This window comes from Sparus aurata, chromosome 1, assembly GCF_900880675.1.
Source record: "Sparus aurata chromosome 1, fSpaAur1.1, whole genome shotgun sequence".
NCBI classification, from domain to species: domain Eukaryota; kingdom Metazoa; phylum Chordata; class Actinopteri; order Spariformes; family Sparidae; genus Sparus; species Sparus aurata.
In genome coordinates this window covers 2,034,431-2,049,427 of record NC_044187.1, presented here as the reverse complement: position 1 = coordinate 2,049,427, position 14,997 = coordinate 2,034,431, and the positions used below count along the sequence as shown (strand labels likewise).

The 14,997-nt window shown below is 38.5% G+C and overlaps 1 protein-coding gene across 3 annotated transcripts; it reads right to left on the bottom strand.

Moving 5' to 3' along the window:
• Positions 1-8,448: 8,448 nt before the first annotated feature.
• Positions 8,449-14,995, bottom strand: LOC115574622 (uncharacterized). 3 transcript variants are annotated; one of them, XM_030406412.1, is made up of 21 exons: positions 14,951-14,995; positions 14,655-14,856; positions 14,196-14,312; positions 13,871-14,073; positions 13,598-13,745; positions 12,623-13,312; positions 12,304-12,419; positions 11,689-11,844; positions 11,566-11,610; positions 11,386-11,478; positions 11,144-11,227; positions 10,792-10,880; positions 10,608-10,710; positions 10,320-10,436; positions 10,135-10,217; positions 9,859-10,008; positions 9,489-9,549; positions 9,284-9,412; positions 9,097-9,192; positions 8,856-8,940; positions 8,449-8,589 (listed from the first exon to the last, which is right to left on the bottom strand). In XM_030406412.1, the coding sequence occupies exons 1-20, from the start codon at positions 14,966-14,968 to the stop codon at positions 8,860-8,862; spliced, it is 2,781 nt and encodes a 926-aa protein (XP_030262272.1). In that variant the 5' UTR covers positions 14,969-14,995; the 3' UTR covers positions 8,449-8,589; positions 8,856-8,859. The 3 variants fall into 3 exon arrangements, with proteins under 3 accessions (XP_030262272.1, XP_030262219.1, XP_030262173.1); XM_030406359.1 differs by having other exon boundaries at positions 8,498-8,940; XM_030406313.1 differs by lacking the exon at positions 8,449-8,589 and having other exon boundaries at positions 8,835-9,192.
• Positions 14,996-14,997: the final 2 nt, after the last annotated feature.

The following is a 14,997-nucleotide window of genomic DNA, read 5'->3' as shown; positions in this document are numbered from 1 at the left end:
ACTTTATGGTAAAGGTAGAGAAGCTAGCTAATTAGCTAGCTAGCTATAATAAATTAGCTATTTACAATGAACAAAAGGGTTAGTGTTGTTAAAATTAAAAAGTTAATTTAATGTTATTCAATTACATATTTGATGAAAAATATTTTATCAATATCATTTTTTCACCATTTATGTACTGTATATGGTAAATATCAAGAATAAATTTGAGGTCTGGGGTATAATTGGCCGTTTTTGACTATTTTTGATTTTACCATTATATTTCACCGTAAAAACTATTTACCTTGCCTTGTTTGGTGTCATTATTTTCAGCACAACCTCACATGTGTGACTGTACAGTTATTTTTTCATTTTGACATACTGTATTAACACAATGGACCTAAAATCACAAAAATACATAAAATCCGAGTAGGAAAATGTTAGTTTTTTCACTGTGAAAACCACAAATATGCTTAACGAACCAGTTTTATTACTTATAATGCAAATATAAATTGTTGTTTGCTAAATTTGTGCATAAGTTTTTGAAATTTACAAAGTTATATGTAACTATTTACATTTAAATGCAGGCAATGCCTCAGGCTCAGGTCTGCCTGAACTCCTCCAGCTCAATGAAGAGCTGCACTGCCTGCTCCACATTCAGCAGTCTCCTCATTGTTTTGACTCATTACACAAAAAACACTCCACTACACACTAAATGCTATGTTACACACTAACTATACACTCCAAACACGTCAAGAAATTGCACTTAATGTGACTTGTTCTGAATGTCGTTCTTTTATTATGAACAGACGTCTCAACCGTTTGGTAGAGGACTGTATCTGAAATACTCTAGGGTCTAATTAAAAAAAAACTATTGATTGTTGTTATTGTTATCATAATTGAATAAGAAATGCAAAGAAATAATTTTTCCTTTGCTTTTTTCTTGGTGCGTACCTTAAAGGGATATAAACAATCCCAGGCATCTTGAACATTGGGTATTAATTGGAACCTATCCCAGTTAATTGAGATTAAATCATTAATAAATAAATCTACATTCATTTTCTTGTGTTGTCTAATTCTTATAAATTTTGGTGGCAATTTTGGAATATTGATCTTCCATACACAGTAAATAACTGAGTGATCACTAAAGCAGTCTGACAAAACACCAGCTTTGATATATCAAGTGAGTGACAAGTATCCAGTCAAGTAAAGACTGACTTGTTTGAGTAATTCGAGTGGGTTCCTTGATTAGTTGTGTTAGGTTAACTTTTTCAAAATAATTTTTATCTTTAATAGAAGATTTATCTAATCAATTTCTGTTGAAATCACCCAAGATTATCATTTCATTTTTACATGAGATAGAGTCAATGGTGGAAATTAAACAGTTAGAGGACTCAACTGGGACAGAGGGAGGTCTATACATGTTTCCAATTGTTATATATTTATTCTGATGAAAAAATATTTTAACAAAAAGGCATTCAAAATATATAGCTTTACTGTGGGTGTAATTAGCTCAGAAACCAAGTTGGAGGAGACATATGTAGCCACGCCGCCGCCCCTGGAGCCTCTATCAGCTCGATAAAGTACATAATTTAACAGTTTGATTTCATTGTCAGAGACTTTACTATTAAGCCATGTTTCAGACAGTGTAATGATATTAGGATTGTATTGGGTTACCCAAGCACGAAGTAAATCAATTTATGGCTCTTCTTGGTCAATGTGCTGCACATCAGTGGTTTTAAATCTCTTTAAATATGTTTTGAACGTTCAGATTTCAGTTTTCTGAACTTTGTGATCTGATTGTTTTCTCACAACAATCAGCCTGTATATACAATAAAATCAGGCTGCACACACACATGCATATAGATAATCATAATGATGGTCTTTATTCAGACAGGTTGTATTTTGTTTATGTGTCATTCATCATTGAAGTTTGTCATTTGTCTTCTTTGAGTTATTATCTGTAAATATGTGTATATGAGTGGATAGAGCTGCTGCTACGTGCAGACGGACCTCCATTACAAAATCTCCCTGTAGAGTCCAAGAGCCAAAGACTTTCTGTCAACACTTCATCATCTCACATCATCTGTCAGAATAAACATTTGACTTTCTCATTCACGTGTCTCTCCTGATTGAAATAACGTCTTTTCACATCAGTTTGGGATCTCAGGTTTAGAGGATGGAAGCAGATGTGTTCACTCTTTAGAACAGACTACATCCACACAGATGGCCAATGATCTGGGGCCTCATTTATAAACGTTGCGTACGCACAAAAGAAGGCTCTCTACGCACACCGTGGGATTTATAAAAAGAGAACTTGACGGGAAAATGTGCGGTCCTCCACGCAAACTCTGACCCATGCGTATGCACATAACTGGGGTAAGGAGAAACTGCTCCACTGATGGCAGAAGAAAGAAACGGGAGAAACTGTGTGAAACTGATACTTATCGTGTAAAATAAATAGTAATATTACCTCTCATATATGAACAGTTTATTTGCAAGAAATGTATTTTTTAAAACTATTTCTACAATGAATGAACAAACAAACTCCCTGGAGTGCACACGGGAAACATATGATTTAGAACAGTAGTAAGACAACAGTAGAGCAAATTACGTTTACACTGATATGGATGCAGTTTAATATATTAATATCCTATATCATATAGACCATTTCATTTCATCTCCATTTTCAATGCATAACGCACAAAACACTTTGTAACTGTGTTTTGTTGCCATACAGATAAAGACTATAATTATCTTGTATTGTTAGTCTGAAGGACTGTTTGTCAGTCAGGGTAATTCTCACACGTGTAGCAGATATTACCTAATAGATGGGCATATAAAGGCATGTATTCACTATGTGTTATGGCCAGAGGCGGTCCTGGCTAGATTTATTCCCTGGGCGAACCATCAACCACGAACCATCTCTCCCTCTTATTACTTCCTATGGTAAGCAGCATATTACATCACAGAAAGTGCTGGAATATTTAAGTTCTTGTTTTATTTCAGACCTTAATAAACACATGGCTCAAACTTACAAAACATTGATGAGTCAAACAAGGTCTGTAGCTTTACAAAAGGAATATGCTACAAGTTCTGTAAAAATGAATAAAGAAAATAAAAAATAAATAAATTAATATGTGTTTCCTGTTTAACAGAGGTAGCTATACAAAACAGACATCTTCTGTTAAAATAAGTGCCTCCAATGCACAAAGTGCATCTTTTACTGTACCGTACATTTACATACTACTAATATACTTACAACTGGAAGGTTTTTGAAACTAGTATGATTTTTTTTGTTGGCAAATGAGAATGAGTTGCGGGCTTCATCATGGCTTCATCGCTTTTTGATGATGTTCACGTCGCGTAATTACGTCACTTCATAACGTTCCCATGGCAACAGGGGAATATTGCTGCTCTTGTGTGAAGCAAACGCAACATTTTTCTACTTTCTGCTGAGATATATGTGACTTTTTTGCAACGAAAATGCGGGGATTATGAAATTATGCAAGCCCCGCATATTTTGCGCGGAAATCGGCAGTTTATGCAGCGAAAGTGCGGCGTATTTGAAAAAATGCCGCCCCCGCATAAATATGCGGACTGATTATGATTTGAATTATGCGATCGCATAATCGCGTTTTTCTGGAGGGACTGTCTGACACACACAACCTGTATGACTCTGAGCAGCAAGTTGAGGTGACAAGGTGACTAAGGGAAATGAGCGGCGGTAGTCTAGAAAACTGGCGATTGTTTTTTTTGTTTGTTTTTTCGTGAGGGCATGCGCCCTCACATTGATTGCGCCCTGGGCGGTCGCCCACATTGCCCATAGCAAAAACCGGCCCTGATTATGGCGCACAGTGGCTGCTTTGGCACTGTTGGAGGATGTGGCAAACGGAAGGATACGGAGGGAGCGGAACTTCAGAGACCAGCAAGATCCACTGGTCATCAGTGACGAGTGGCTGATGGGCCGTTTCCGACTCCCACGAGCTGTCCTCTTGGATCTATGTGCAGTATTGGGCCCAGCGTTAGAGAGGAGCACCCGCAGAAACCACGCTGTGCCAGTCCCTGTTCAAGAGGTATAACTGGTTTGTCGCAGCAGTACATAAAGTTTCCTTATACGGTGAACAGGCAAATAAAAATGCGCAATTTGCAGCAATGTCTGGTTTCCCAAATATAATCGGTGCCACTAACTGCACTCATGTTGCTATAAGAGCACCGAGTGAGAATGAATTGGGCCGGCACCGGTGTCCCCCTCCACCTCCATCACCACGTCACTCAGGAGGGATTCCCTGATCATCCCCGCCAGTTTTTCATCAAGCAGGGTGAGCTCCGGTTGGCCCGTTCGCCTTTCTCTCTGCTTTAGGCATGCTTTCAGTCATGAATGAATATTAATTAGGGGAGTTTCTCTGAATATTCATAGGCGACTATGGGCGTGGTATGACCCGCACACAGGTGCGCCACATTTAGAGTGGAGTGTGATTTATAAAGGGAAATCGGCGCAGGACGTGCGTGCGCACTGTTTTATAAATCAGGATATTTTTGTGCGTACGCACTTTCTGTGTTTCGTGAGTATGCAACCTTTTGACTTCAATCCTACACACAGTTTTATAAATGAGGCCCCAGATGTTGGCTTGTGTTTTAAACCTTTTACTGAGAGCTGAAGAAAGCTCCACAATGAACTCCACAATGACATCATGAATGTTGTGATCCTCCTTTGTAGTTAGTGAACTTTTTGACTTTTGAAGTCTTTTTGGCTTCATGCATCACAACTGTGCAGCCTGTCAGTGAACACAAGCAGACAGAAGAACACATGCTGTGTCTCCTCCGTGGCCTCAGATAGACCTGGTCTTAGCCTGATCCTGTCAGGCTCAGCGCTTTCCCAGAAGTTCACCTCATCATCAGCTCATCCACCACCAAAGTAGGAAATAACCATCTTCAAGTGTTCTGTTGGAGAGTTGATGAAGAGCTCATTCTTAAATGATTTCTGCTTTTATTGATCGTGGTGAAGTGTTCCCTCTTTTTCAGTTCTGAATCATTTCTGATAAAATGATTTCATTTATTCTGTCTACAATAGTTTAATAACTGAATTTACAATTAATTCTTGTCTTATAATTCATTCATTCGAACTGTATATATGTACATATGAATATATGTTTATTGGTGCTTATATAACATCCATGTCCCTGAAGAGTTCAATAAATATCTTGAATTAAGTCGTTTGTATTTGTGTTTTCCTCTGATGGATTCAAAATGTCTCGCCCTCATGTCTCCGTGTCTCCGTCTCTAAGTTTCACTTCCTGTCTCGGACTCACATGATTTCTGCCTGCAGACAAAAAGGTAAATGTGTGTTTTTAATGTCTAAATGTGTGGGCTGGGAAGGAGTGGACAGTTATACTCATGTAAAATAATATACATTTGTCTCACCTTAATGGTGGATGTAGGGCGCTGAGTTCCGCCGTCCCATCCTGCCCAGTCCTCCTCCGAAGTGCCAGGCCTCTCCTCCTGGCTAGCTCACCAAAATGTAGTGGAGAACTGCTTTTCTTATCTTCACAATTTATTCACTTACTAATTATAAAATACACTCACAGTTGTAGTCTTAAAGGAGAACTTCGGTCGATTTAAACATGCAGCTTCATTGCTCAAGCTACCCTTGACTTGCCAGTACTGAAGACGCGAACAAATGTGGTCCAGCCATTACAGAGCTCCGTGAACGGAGACTTAGCATTGAACGCTAACAGCATGGGGTCAGAACTTTACACTGTGTTTTAAGCGTCTTAACATGCTCCACATCTCACACCAGAAGTTATTCAACAACAGCAGACACCTTAGCACACAGCACTGTAGCGTGTATGACTCAAAATGAATAAAAAAGTAGTTAAAACAGTGTGTTTGTGCAAGCAGCTACTTACCTGTTTGTTGACATCCGTGTGTTCTGGTAGCTAAAATCATGGACCATCCTTTTATCATTATGATCATCCTGAGCTTGCCACTTATTATTCTCATTCTTGGATGTGTTCTTAAAAGCCTACAAATACCTTACCCAGGCCCCTTCCTTTTTTGGGTCTTGGTTGATCTATGGCAACACCTGTTGTTTATTTATTTCAACATTGTCATTATAAAAAGTTGTATCAAACATTGGTCTTTATCAGGCTCAAGCTGAATGTTAGAGCTCAGCTGGGACTGCAAGGGATGTTCCAAAATCTATTCATATGAGCGATCATGACCCAGTATCTTTCTTTGTCTATTTATTTTTTTTAAGTCACCACGTGTTTGCACATTTTCATGTACACATGAAAAAAAGCAACATAACAGTAACAATATCATACACATAAAAAAACATAACAGCAACATAGACAAACATATAAATAAAAAAAAAAAGAAGAACTACAACCAGCAAATAGAATAATCACAACTATGACAACCACCTTAAAATTAAATTAATTGTAGTAGGTTGACCACTTGGCCCATCTTATCTCATACAGTCTGAGGTTACCCTTCATTTTATACGTTATATACTCCATTTGATGCACCTATTTAGGGGTGTCCCTCCATTTTTCTATTGTGGGCGGGGTTTTCTGAAACCAGTTTCTGGTGATTTGTTTTAGAGCAGTTATACACAGCACCCTGAGCAAATAGTTATCATTTTCCTCATAGGGTGTGTCTATGGTCCTTCCTAGTAGCATATAGTCTGTGTTTAGTTGAACAGCACATCTTAAAATATAACTGATTTCTTTCTGTACCTTTTCCCAGAATATTTGCAAAACGGGACATGACCAGAATATATGTTGAACATTAGCGTATGGTTCGCCGCATTCCCTCCAGCAGCTTGATGATATTTTATTATTATATTTAGCTTTCTGCACCGGTGTTATAAAATATTGTGATTGTATTTTCCATGCATATTCCCTCCAATATGGCGATACAGTCGTTGTGTGAACATTCTGATTCATTTCCTTCCAGCTCTCCTCTGATAGGTCTATATTCAATTATTCTTTCCATTTCGACTTTGCTTTTATATCTTGATATACAGTTATTTTCCACAATAGTATATACAACCGAGATTTGATGTGGGACTTTAATTTTATCATAATTCTTTGTCAAAAATTGCACCAGTGGATGTAATTCTCTGCTGATCTTATTTTTTATGTCACTATTTTGGATATAACTTCTTATTTGTATGTAGCAGCATAGAAATAGGGCTGTCTTGCTACAGTTAATTGGAGAGGGGGTTGTAGCCGTTTCTGTGGTCTGTCCAGGGACCATGGTCTCTGGCACGGACCAGTGGTCTTCACCACTAGGGGCGCTAAAGACACTGGTCGCGACCAGCTCATCAGTGGTCGCGACCAGCTGGTCTCTGGCACGGACCACTGGTCACTACCACTAGGGGCGCTAAAAACACTGGTCCTGACCAGCTCCTCAGTGATCTGCCCTGTGGTCCCTGTGGTTTGTAAAGTGACTTGCTGATTTTCTCCCCTTTCCAGTCGTTGTGGCAGCACTCTTAGCTGGATAAATGTCACACCTCATGATATTCTGTCTATAAAACACACTTTATCAGACTTATTGTGATAAATATTGTTGTCATTATTAATTATGAGGATCCCTGTGGTCAGGACCAGCTGGTCTCTGGCACGGACCACTGGTCACTACCACTAGGGGCGCTAAAAACACTGGTCCTGACCAGCTCCTCAGTGATCTGCCCTGTGGTCCCTGTGGTTTGTAAAGTGACTTGCTGATTTTCTCCCCTTTCCAGTCGTTGAGGCAGCACTCTTAGCTGGATAAATGTCACACCTCATGATATTCTGTCTATAAAACACACTTTATCAGACTTATTGTGATTAATATTGTTGTCATTATTGATTATGAGGATCCCTGTGGTCAGGACCAGCTGGTCTCTGGCACGGACCACTGGTCACTACCACTAGGGGCGCCAAAGATACTGGTACTGACCAGTGGCACAGTGGTCCTGACCAGCTGCTCTGTGATCTGTTCTGTAGTTCGGACCAGTTGAGTGATCTGTGGAGTGTTTGTTTGTTTGTATTTATTTTTAATACAACTTTTCCCTTTCCTCACTGTGTTAGCAGAATAGCCTAACTGTGAGAAGCCATAATCGTTTGTCTATCCAATGTTATTGATCATTATTATTAATAGAACTCATAATGATTAAATTAATATCATTAGTCGTAGTACTATGAGTAGTACTATCGATTATACAGGGCCCTGTCTTCCTGATTGGTTTAAACTTTACCAATGTATTGCATTGTAAAAGCTTGTCACATTACCCTTTGTATCAAATCTTGGCCAAAACGAATGTCAAATACATGTAGTGGAGGAAAAAATGTAGAGTTGAGTGACAAAGTGTCACAACCTGGCTCTTTGGGCCATGACAAGATGGGAGACACACTGAATGAAGGAGGTGTTACAAAGTAAATTTATTAAACAAAGAGAAAAAAATGTGAGACTAAGGAAAATAATGAATAAATGGGATGTGAACATCAGTACTATCAGTAGTGTAGGATGTGAATGTGTGTAAGATGTAATGGATGTATGTTGTAGAGTGCATGAACTGAGCATAAAGGAACTAAACTGCGGCTGCCACATCACCCCATGGGACGTCTGCTGGAGAAGAGAGAGAGAATGAATGAATGAATCATGGGTTTTATAATCTCAGGACACTGGGCCCAGGTGCCCATGATACTCCAAAACTCCTCCCACAAACCCTAGTCACATCAGGAGGCTGCTGCCTCAACAGCAGGGGTCATCACACAAAGCAATATCAAATGGAAATACAAAAATGTAAAGATATAATTAAAAATTCAATCCAAGTAGCACACAGTGCAGTAACAAAAGTAACAGTCGAATGTTCTTGATTGATCCAGCACCTGATCACTCGATGATCGTTCCGAGGATTTTCTCGGCATAAAATCTTGAAAACCCTTCTAGCCTCACCAATATGTCAATTGTGGTCTGCATAAAAGAAAACACTTTAGTTCAGCTTTATTAATGTTAAATTAACAGATGTAATTATATTTATGGGTGATCAAGTAACATTAAGCTCAATTCTGTTATAATGGTAGAACTGTGACAATAATGGATCCCTTCATGACTAAAATTGGAACATACCTCTGGCACCATGACATCAATGACGAAATCAATGTTGGTGAGGCGACTGTAATCCAACGACAGCGTTGGCTTTATGAGACCAATGAGGTCATTCATCTGTTGGACATAGTAAGGATAAACATTTATTCATGCACTCTTTGACAAAATGACCACTTTTAAAAAATTACTTTAAAAAAATATAACTTACGTGTTTCTCATTGAAACATGTTGGCTTTCCATTAAGGATTGTCTTCAGGGCACGGTTTCCCCCAGGGTTTTGCCAAAGGAACATCCTGTTGGATTTCCTCTCCCCACTGTCCAGCATTTCTTTCAGTTCCTTTAAGAATGACATCTGTTAAAAACACTGGTTCAACATTTACTGTTTACAATTAACCAGAATAAACAACACAAACCTTTATTCTTTCCTTGGAAATGAGGCCTTCAACGCCTTTGTTCTTGAGGCAGGTCAAAGTACTACAAAGTACATAAAAACAAATAAGCAGCAATACAGCACAGTGCAATATGTCACATTTGTCAAAGAATGATTGTTGTATTCTTTGTTCATTATAATTAATTTATAAGTTACATTTCATGACGGTTGAATGGTTCAGATGGCTAAAACATGCAGTTAAAAGCAAGATTAGGTTAAATTCAAACACATGATTTCATGTTGTTTGATGTTGCACTTTTAGACCACAAGGTGGCATTTATGTTGTGTGAACTAATAAGTGATAGAGGATTAATTAATTAAATTAGAAGGAGAAGGGTGAAGATAGGTCAAACCTGGTGAAGGTGTATGGCTCAGGCAGGTCACACCCACATGTGAAAATGCCTGACTGACTGGGCTCATAACAGGCACAGTCTTTGTGCAGCCAGCCATTGCATGTCTCACATTTCACCCAGTCCTCCTTCTGCACATGTGGATATAACTGCCTACAATTTCAAAAGACATCACAGCTGAGATCCAGATGCTACATTGATCCTACACTACCAACATTTATTTGAACTGTACAAAGCTGTGAATCTGGTACTTGGTGCATTGTTTTAACACTACTGTACCTTGACTGCCCCTTTCCAGTGCTGTCGTAGTAATTGCAGGCATGAATTGCCTCTGCCATGCAAGACTCACGCACTTTCTTCCCCTACAAAAAAAGATTATTTGAACTGTTAAAGATTTACATGCAACTTATTTCATAGCCTGCCTATATTATAAGTTGCCTAGTGTCTTATGATTTTTACATCACCTTAGGAACAGAATCAGCAATCAAGCAGGCTGCATGATAAATCCTGAGATGGCCCAACTGCACTTGGTTCAAGGATTCATTCGTCATGTCTGTCCCTTTGATATCAAGCTCAGCTGCCTGGAGTGAGTGACATTAAAAACAACCAATGTTTATACAACATGAAGTTAATTTATGTAATAACCTAAGTATACTACCTATTAAAACAATAGCAATTCCATAAATAATTTGACAATACCAAGAAGGGTTAGGATAAATCTTTTTTTTTCTCTTTTACAAAACAGTACATACCGTGCAGACGAAGACACCACAGTTGACGCCATCTTTCTGTCTCCATTGGTCTGGATATGAAATGGACCATTCCTTCAGCCTCCATATGTTCCGAAATGCAAGGCTAAAAACAACAGATGTATCATTCTGTGTTATGTTTTTTCATGTAATGTCACAGTTTATTAGAATAAATGTGTTTACATACCTTAGAATGTCCATATCAGGTGGAGAAATCAAGGTGTACTTTTCAAGGGAATCGTAGACTCTGATTTCTGTTTTTGAGCCATCAAATACCTGTCAACACAATGGCCAGTATAAGTATCGTGCAGTCCACAACATGCAAATGAAAATGACTAAAGCCTTTTTATGGTTATCCATGGTGGCTCAGTGGGCTATGAGCATAGCATAATTGTGATGTCAGGTTTTAATCTGGCCCTTGACCTTCCCTCCTTCTATCCTGTCTCTCTTGAAAAAAAAAAAAAAAAAAAAAAGAAAAGATAGCAATGTCCCCAAAAAGTCTTAAGAAAAAACCCTCTCAATTTCACAGCAGTACTCACCCACAGAATGAAATGATTACCAGTCTCTGGAGTTTGATGGCCAACAACCCGTGGAAACAGAACCTTCGAGTCTTGCTTTAAGCCCTTGAAAAAAAAAATGTAATACCAAATTACAGCTGCAACACTAAGGAATGATGTTTTCTTCTGTTACACTGTCACAATTATAAAGTTATTAGTAGTTGTGATAATAAAAAATTCTCTTAGACAAAGCAAAAGAATATGCAAATAAAACACATGCATACCTGGATGCAATGCAAATGGCGGGAGCTGATTGATTCACCATTGATCCAGCTCCTCCACCAAGCCGTGAAATGAAATGTTTGCAAAGTAAACACCTGTAAAAAGAGCAATGGCTTTTGGGTAGTGGCACACTGTTTCTGTATGCACTATCCATAACAAAGACAAATTACAATAAGACTTACATTCTCCAGAGGTCTTGTCAACTGGAGAACTCGTGCATTCACTGCCTGTAAAGGAACAAGTAAAGCTGTCATTATGTAAAACCTTGGTGTACTGATACATCACATGCATTCATGTCTACTTACATCATCTGTAAGCCATGGATATGAGGTGTGGAGGTCATCTTCTAGGAGAGTTTGTGGGCAAATACTTAAAAGGTCAGCCAGATAAACTAATGCCTGGTCCACCTGAACAATGGCATAGTCAGTTGCTGGTGCCTTGTACAGCTCAAGCAGTTTTGCCTTTTTTGAAGGAGGGGGGCAAAGATTAAAACAGAAATCACTGTTACACATTAAGATTACAAATGCATTACATTTGATGTATAAATCCTAAGTAACAAGGCCTGTTCCATTAGTATCAGGTTGTTGAGGGTTAACATCCCATCCTTGCAGGAATCGCCTCTACAATATTAAATTAAGTTGGACAGACAGTCATATTTAAAGTCTGATAAAATAGACAATGATTGGCAGTGATAAATTATCTTGTTTTTCTCAATAAGAATAATCATGTTTATTGTAAGGAATGAATTTATGCATTTATTTTTTCATTTGTAGGTTTGCATTTGTCACAGGCCAATTACAGGCAAATGCTCATCAACTCAATGGATTGGACTATATGCCCAGCAGTCCACACTTGTAAGATATGATTTGAAAATTTAACATACACACAAAAGAAAATATATATATTTTTTCTTTAATTACCTTGTTCTCTTCCTGGATTGGGAACTGCCCTATTGAGAAGCCCTTTTTGGCCACAGTTTGCTCATTTTGTTGTACTGTCATTTCTACGTCCACATTTCCTCCTGGGGCAGACACCTCTGAAGACATAAAAAATACCGCATTACCAAATTTAGTATGAACATTAATATTGTCACGATGTGGAGAGGTCTGGACCCAAATGGGAAACTTGTCTGGGAGACAGGGGAAAGACAAGGACAACAAAATTAACGAGGAAATAAATGATACAAGAGATGCACACCATGACACGTATGTGGTTTATGACAATTTGTCACACAATTACCTGTACTTGTAAGCCTCAAGCGTCCATCTGGCCCAATTTGAAGATTTTCCTTGGTTTGTGTCTGCATTTTTTGGATGAATGTCTGATTGATGTTGTCGTTGTGCAAATGGAAGACCAACCTTGTACAAAACAAGAAATGTGTTTCCTTCATTTGACAGAGGAAGTATCTGTCAAAGGACAGCTGTCTGTTTTTTTGTTCTGCCTCTGAGGAATTGACAAAACTGCACAAATCAGGGACAAGGTTGAGACTGCGGAGTACTTCCTCCGGCCGGGTTTGATTTTTTTGATGGAAGCGGTCATACAAAGAGTACCGCTCAGCAGAGCCTGTGATGGGATGTGGCCTTTGCAAATGTTCTCCAGCATTTATATCATTTTGGGGGTTGGTGTTATTCCTCCTGTACAGAAGATTTTTCATCCAAGGAAGATTTACTTTTAGGCTTTTATCTTGTGCTGCCTGTATGTTTTCTCTTGTAGGAGAGCAGAGTCTTCCATCATTTGGATTAAAAAATCTCTGCTTTGTCCTGTTGTTGGTGTGTCTTGCAACACGACCAGCAATGTCCGAAATGTAAATGGTTGGTGGCTTTGCAAAGCTTAACAGACCATCTGCGTGGTCCCTCGCACTTTCCTGCCACAGAAGTGGGGAGCAGTAATAAACAACTGAGTGAGAGCAGCCCATGTGCAGTACACCACCTAGATAGGAGTGAAATGACGATAACTGATGTTACCAATAGAAGAACAAGTATTTGAATTTGCAAAACATTGTCATAGTCATATTCAGTTGTTCTTAAACTGTTTATAATAATATATACCTATTCTAATTATTTTAATAGTTGCAGATGAAGTCAGAGGAAAAGCACAAACAGACAGTACATAAAGATGCAATATCTATCAAAATCTGTTATAGTGATAACCACATTTCCATTAAATAAAGTAACACTGGTGGATGTAAAAAAAACAGTATATTTATGTCCTTACCCCCTGTTTTCTGCAGCTTGGCAAACATTTTTGGATAAACATCCTTGTAGAGGAGCATCTCCTCAAGTCGGTTGATCAAATCAGTCTCAGATCCCTCAGTGGGAACACCCAGATCAGAGCAAGCTTTAATTAGCTCACTCTTGCTTGCCTGTAGGTGGCATAAACATGATAGAATTTCAGAGGTGAATATGAATGCTACCTGCAGCAGCACAAAGCAATGTGTGAGAGAAAATAAGCAGAATAAATTGCCACTGATTTAAAAATATAAATTACCTTCTTTGATTCAATCAACCGGAGAAGCTCATCCTCATTGAAGCGTCGATCTTTCTGCGTTTTGGTGTCTGTTGTTGCCTTACTGAAACCTTTCAGGATCTCAGTCTTAGGTAGCACATCCCCAACTCTAGTAGCTGGTCCCATCCACGGCACAAAAGAGGAGTGTGTCAACTCCGCTGAATACGGGTTGTGGGTTTGCAACTCTTAAACAGAAGGAAAGATATGTTCCATAATTTAATAATGTCATTACTTCCATTTTTTTTAATGTGACATTCCTTGTTCTTTACTGCTAGGACGTGATTTGAAATGTAGTACAATAACAAACCTTCGCAGATGCCAGTGGCTATAATTTCTTTTTCTAGTCGGTCCCACTTTGCGGTGATGTTGACTGAAAGATCTTCATCCTTGACTTCTTTGACAGCGGGCCTCTTCAGTGTGCTCACTAGTTATAAAAGAGGAATAGTAGTTCAAAATAAATGTAAAAGTCAGGTCATACAGTTTTCCAGGAATACTTTTGAAATGAGCTGAATTGTCTAAACTGATTTTTAGCCTAATTACTTTTAAAGAAATTGGTCATTATAGTGTTAACCCTTCACCCAACAATACACATGTATAGAAACCACTCTGTTTATATTTAGAGTATCAAACAGATTGATAATCTCACTCTCTCTGATTTCCATAGTAAAAGTAATGACTAGAAAATACATTTCTACAAGTCTCAAAAAATCTTACATAAATTATGTTTTTTTCAGCCCTCTGTGTGTATTAGTAAGTACTCACATACCTGGCACATCAAAAGACAGCTTCCAGTTGGCATCTGCTATTACCATTGGGGGATGGTGGCCACATTTGTAGCAAAAGAAATCATACTCATAAGCAGTAAGTGCAGAGTAGTGAAAAAATGCCCTCCGGATGGTGTTGTGGTGGATTGTCAAATTCAGTTGATGCTCCATAGCACTGATGAATCTTCCAATAGCTGTGTGGGTCTGTTAAAAGATCAAGCAGTTAGTTGTTCTATACTTACTGTACAAATTAATGCTATTTTATGTTTCTAACTGAATGAAAATAGGACCATATTACCCTCAGTAAATTTGTCATGAAAGAGCATAACTGAAGGGTCAATAACA

What these genes read in the sequence shown, in the direction of transcription:
- LOC115574622 (XM_030406313.1), bottom strand. An exon ending in CTTGAGGCTTACAAGTACAG is followed by an intron (nt 12,420 to 12,622) that starts GTAATTGTGTGA and finishes TTATGTCTTCAG; the next exon opens with AGGTGTCTGCCCCAGGAGGA. An exon ending in CATGTTTCAATGAGAAACAC is followed by an intron (nt 9,193 to 9,283) that starts GTAAGTTATATT and finishes TATGTCCAACAG; the next exon opens with ATGAATGACCTCATTGGTCT.